The following is a 6,057-nucleotide window of genomic DNA, read 5'->3' on the forward strand; positions in this document are numbered from 1 at the left end:
TACGGCACATGATTGGTGAGATGAGGGAAAGTTTCCTTTGGAAGGTTGCATTTTCAAGAATTCTAGATGCTTAAAGAAGAATTTTGGGGAGTGGAAAAGCATGTGCATGGTCTATGTGTGCATAGTTCACCCACCCACCGCAATTCTTATTTGTTATTTGGCTATGCACTCTTACAAGATCTCAATATTAAAAGGATGCAAGGCATGTGCACACAATGATGAAGGATTTATACATAAATTGCCATGCCTTGGTGAATCATATTTCAACATACTAGATTTCCAGGAGATGGATGACAATGTGAAGTTTTTTTATTACCACACAAACATCTTTTAAGCTACCCATGTTCCTCTGATGTGATGGGGATAAAGTAGGTCTTTGAGCAAAAGTCATCATAACCTTTGTAGAGCAGGTCCCATGGGACTCTAGAGATTGATTGCAACAACATTGATTTTGTGGTTTGAATGAATAGGGATAGTCTTCCTCCTTTACAACACATCTCGGTAAGCACAATAAGGAGATTTTTAAAAGAAAAATTGAAGGTGATCATGTTGCTCATCGTGCTCTACTATTAAGAGCTACCTAAGATAAGCACTGTTTGGGGTGGCTGCTTTGAACAGACCTAACAAAGCTGGTCAAAATTGACAAGAGAAGACCTTAGTTTTTGTACATACTTGTACATGCATTGGGGGATGGGATCCTCTTCATGGCTCATTGTTTGGGCCAGAGAAAGAAACAAGAAGATGAAAAGATGGATTTTTTATTTATTTAAAAAAAAACATAAAGGGGGACACACATAGAGTCGCCTTCAAAGTCGCCTTCAAGGGAGATACACTAAAGGAGAATCCTTTACTCTTGCAAATAAAGGTTGCAATTCCTTTGAATACAAATATAGGTAGCCTTTGCAAAGGAGGAGTGTGTGTGCGCATGTGGGCAGCTCCACTAAGGTCTAAGGTTATGCCAAAAAATCTCCTTTGTTGTTACTTATAGCATTACTTACCATTAACCCCTTATTAACCCAGCTTATTAGTAATCAGTCCGTCTTCTAATGGAGGCTGCCGCCAATGGGGAGCGCTTTCGATGCTTCATCTGCTTGTGAGCTCTCTCTTCCTCTCATCAAACGAACGATAATATTTCTTCCCCACAGAGATGCAATTTTTTTTTTTTGATGATTTACACGCTCTTGTACTGCCTTCCTGCAGGGATTTAGTGTTCAAGCCCATCGTCCAATGTGAGTGCAGACCTTGATCTAATAATTACTGTGTAAAGTAGATGGCCCGTAATTATTAATTATAATGGTGCCAGGAGTATAGATTTGCTGAGTTTAATCTTTTAATTTTTCATGTGGATATGCAGCTGTACTTACTGATATTATTAAATCTAGTACTAATGAGCAATTGGGTGTCAAAAATAATCCATTGGGGATTACCGTTACGTAATACAGAATTAATTAGAGATTTGGAGCATTCGGGTAAGCGAGTAGGAGAATTCAGCGGAGATAAGACATGATTAGATTCCAAATTCAGGAGGTTCGAAGTGAATTACACGCGCTTAAGATCGGATTAAATGCAAGGCTAAGCAATTGGGCACCTGATTGCATCTGGATTTCGTGCTAATAATTGGGTGAATTTCTGCTGCAGCCTGCGGGCATGTGTTCTGCTTTTGGTGCGTGCACAGGGCCATGGATTCAAAGAAGCAGTCCCAATGCCCAGTGTGCAGGAGGCCCTACATCCATTTCCCAAGGGTGTGCTCTCTCCTTCATTTCTCCTTAATCAAGGTGCTCCCAGAACACTACAAGGCCAGGGCTCGCGAAATCCAAGGTTTAATCTCTCTCCCACCATGGATTAGTCCACGATTAATCCAACCGTTAATCTCTGATCACCCACCATATTGCAGGATTAGTCCATGACTAATCCAAGCGTTAATCTCTGATCTCATCCAAGGTTTTTATACTTGAAAAACTCGACGGTTCAAAAAGTTGCTGAGAGTACCGTTGTGGGTGCCGCCCTGTATGCAGATATGGAGGAGAGTGAGCAGGTTTTCTCACCCCGAATCTCTCCACGCGGGAGCTTAACATCTACAAGCCCCCAGATTGAAGAAAAGCAGCAGGCATTCACCCATTCAAATTCATTAAACAAGCACTCTAAACCACTGGATTTGCCCCACAGTTGTGAAGGCTTGCAGCTAATCTCAGAGATCAAGAATGCCAATTGTCAGGATTTGGATCTAATCACCGGAACCCTGCCAGATGCATCTGAAGAAGCTGGCGGTGATCATTGCAAAGATCTGGCTCCGCAAGACTTCCCATGTGCATTATGCAATCAATTGCTCTACAGGCCAGTGGTGTTGAATTGTGGCCAAGGTTTTTAAATAAACCCAATCCCTTTTTATAATTAATCGCTTTCTAGTCCTGTCAATTGCTTGCATTGTGGCCCTTTTGCACTCTTAATCAACTCTCAAAGCATCTCTAATTCAGTCTTGTATATTAAGTTGCTTGTAGTATAATGCTTTTTATAGCAATACCCATTTTTGATGTGATAATATATAGTATGCCATTATTTAATGCTTGCTATATAGTATTTCACACCCAATCATTATATCTTATGCCATTATAATGGTTGCTACATAGTAACCATTTCTAATTTTATCTTATTAGTTAATACACTCAATTGAGTTATATTGCAATGGCATACATTATAATTGGATGTGACCTCATGTCTGTGACCCAATCATTATATGGTATGCCATTATAATGCTTGCTACATAGTAACCATTTCTAAAGTGATCTTATTTGAATATATTGAGCTATAGTGCAATGCATCTAGATTGTATGCACTTGATTTGCATGTTGTATTGCACACGATTACATGTACGCAGTTATTTTGGATTTTCTAAGTGGAGATGATTTTTTTAAAAAATAAAAAAAAAGGATTATAATGGCATCAAGCTAACTTTACATTTACATTGATGTGTAAAAAAAATTTGCAGCTTTCTGTGAGTCATGTGTGAAGAAGCCCAACTCTAATACTCTATTAAGCAAGTGTCCATCGTGTGAGTGTCCCCATCCGGGGTCTTCGATACATGTGTGCTTGGAGCTTCACAATTACTTGGAGGCTACATTCCCTTCACAGTATCAACAAAGAAAAGACAAAATCTCCTCTTATTACACTAATATTACCTTGGAAGGCGCCAAACCTCCATGTAATGGTGAGTTTATCTTAATCAACCTCCATTGATCAATATCCAATGGCTCCACATATACATGGTTTATTTGCTCTAGACATGGTTTTTAATTAGCTTCACACATGCTTAAACAATGGATCCAAACTTGGTTGATTAGTTTGTTTAAGTCAATCAAATGTAGCATAACTTGTTAGCTTCTCATTTGATGTAACCTAAAGTGAAAACTTTCTTACTTCAAAGTTGGGGAAAATATGTATCATTATATTATGAGACAAGTAGATGGGAGGAATTTTTTTCTTACACCTTTATTCGCACTTATAAATGGTGTCTCCTACAATTCAAATTAGCTTATTATTAATTTTGAGTAATAAAAGTGAGAGCTACAAAAAGCCAAAAAACAACATGGTTGAAAATGACAAGTTTGGATTTAGCTACAATATTATTGGACGTCAAATTTTGGATATTATAGTTTGTCTCTAATGCATGATCATGGATTGACTTTGTGAAATTCAGATGGTTGTTTGGAAGAGGAGCAACATTACGATATGGTTCATGAAGGCGTTGGGTGCGATGGATGTGGGGTAAGCTCTTTGATGAAAATTAGTAAGGCCTTTTTTTTGTGAACACACTATCAAGAAGATTTAAAGAAATTTAAGTTGGTCAATCAAACATAAAGGGGAAATATGTTTAGTTTGCCTTAAGTTCTAATAGGGCTATTATCATACCACACTAAAAATTACAAAAATGATCTTCAAAATCAAATCCAGAATTAATTGTGTTGATTTTCAACAAGAGATAAAATTCCATCTTGCACACACACACACACACACACACACACACACAAGCCTTAAAAAGGTGTTGAAATATTTTGACAAGGTTGTTTCAAACTTCAAATTAACTAGGACACTAAGACCTTCCATTTCAAAGCTATGCTTATAGCGATGGTGCCAAAATCAACGACTGCCTTTACAAGAAAGATAGGAGATAGGAACATAAAACATAATAGTGCAGTCTGAAGATGACGACGACGACGATGATGATTGTTTTAACATCATAGCAACTACACCAACTTCCATAATTTAAATAAGAGAGTAAAAAGTATAAAGAAGAGGTTTCAAATGCAATGAACACAATAAAAATAGTCCCCAAAAAGCACTAACGCTATGTCTACCTTTAGCATTTGTAATGCTAACTAACAAGGGGTTAAAACAATGTTGTTTTATAAATAGTAACTGTTGTATTGAAGTGATTGTATTTTGACAGATGTTTCCAATTGTGGGCCAACGTTACCATTGCAAAGATTGCCCTGAGAAGGTAGGCTTTGATTTATGTGGTGAGTGCAAGGGAACCATCTGTGTTGATGGGCGCTTCAATCAACATCATGGCACCCACCATCACATGGAGGAGGTGAGAAGCATGAATTCAGATACTAATCATGTGAGATTGAGGCGCATCAATGTAGGCCCCTTGATGTTAAACCTCAATTCCAATGCACTCCTCCAACGCCGACAAATTCAACACCAACAACATATACTATTTGATGATTTTGATGACTACATTGATTGTCTCATGTAATCATGGATATATATTAAATATTCTAATCAACACCCAAAATTTGTTTGGATATCATGGAGATGAGTGTCACATTGGATTAGTTTGAATAGAAATTAGAATGTCTAACCATTCTTGCATACTAAAACTATGCACATGTTACAAAATATTAATTATTTTTCTAATGTAGTATTTGTCTTGAAGAGGCACTAGATGGTTATGGGCAAATGGAATCACTTACTCCTAGGTGGCCTAGTGGGAAAAGGAGTATGAAGTAGAAAAAGAAATTTCTCATATTTGTAATCATACTCCCCATTCATATATATGTATGTATGTATGTATATATATATATATGTATGTGTATATATATATATATATATATATATATATATATATATACACACGCACACAACAGAGTTTAGTGTTCTCTCTAGTTTAATTATAAGCCACCAGGAACCACCATCCAAACGACTGCCACTACACACCAGTGCCCAAGACTCGCCCCGCTTTTGCCAAACTGCCGCCCAAGAACCACCATCCAAACCAAGAGCAACTACACACCAGTGCCCAAGAGTCGCTGCTTTGGCCAAACTGCCGCCCAAGAACCCTTATCGCCAAGAGGTGTCTGCTATCAGAGTAGATGGCATCTTGACTAAGGAGTAGATCATGCAGTAGGCTCTTGGTCCAAACACAATCAACTAATGATGTGAAAGCTACCCTGTACACATCTTTAGAGGTGGATGTAGCATTGTGGGCTGAACTAAGAAACACAAGCATCACCCAAGTAAAGGCAATTCCCACTAGTGGAATGTGCCTAATCTAAATCATAGAAAGCGTGAAGCTAAAGAGGTCCATCTCCCCCTAGGAAAGAAAATACCATAATCTAGGGTGCCTTGGATGTAGCGCATAATCCTCTTCAAGGATGCCCAATGCTTAGTGTGTGGCCGATGCATAGACTTGCTAGTAATGGAAACTAAGCATTACATGTGTCAATAGAGCAGGCCGAGTGTTAGTTGCCAAGTAGATGAGGCAACCTACTACACAATATGTATGAACATTAAAATCATCTCCAACACCATGAAGAGAAAGGTGTAATCTAGGCCGCCTATGGGAGTAGAAATAAGCTTACATTTCTCCACACCAAAATGCTATAGAATCTTACATGTATAAGATCCCTGATGCATAAAGATACATTGTTGAAACTGTCAATCATATCTCATTGCAAAACCCCAATATGCATTTCTCTCGCCCTGTCTCTCTTTATTCATGTGTAAAATAAGATGATGACATAATCATAAACAATTGTTAAACCCAATCACTTGAAT

General features: G+C 38.0%; 1 protein-coding gene across 2 annotated transcripts; it reads left to right on the forward strand.

Moving 5' to 3' along the window:
• The first annotated feature begins 767 nt into the window (after positions 1-767).
• Positions 768-4,866, forward strand: LOC147630278 (E3 ubiquitin-protein ligase PRT1-like). 2 transcript variants are annotated; one of them, XM_086809966.1, is made up of 7 exons: positions 768-1,093; positions 1,201-1,229; positions 1,639-1,818; positions 2,016-2,360; positions 2,987-3,205; positions 3,695-3,762; positions 4,445-4,866. In XM_086809966.1, exons 1-7 carry the CDS (start codon positions 1,047-1,049, stop codon positions 4,754-4,756), a joined length of 1,200 nt encoding a protein of 399 aa, XP_086666092.1. In that variant the 5' UTR covers positions 768-1,046; the 3' UTR covers positions 4,757-4,866. The 2 variants fall into 2 exon arrangements, with proteins under 2 accessions (XP_086666092.1, XP_086666093.1); XM_086809967.1 differs by lacking the exons at positions 768-1,093; positions 1,201-1,229 and adding an exon at positions 1,498-1,527.
• The last annotated feature ends 1,191 nt before the right edge of the window (positions 4,867-6,057 follow it).

Source organism: Cibotium barometz, chromosome 16 (assembly GCF_041138505.1).
Source record: "Cibotium barometz isolate CiBa-2024 chromosome 16, ASM4113850v1, whole genome shotgun sequence".
In the NCBI taxonomy this organism is placed as follows: Eukaryota; Viridiplantae; Streptophyta; class Polypodiopsida; order Cyatheales; family Cibotiaceae; genus Cibotium; species Cibotium barometz.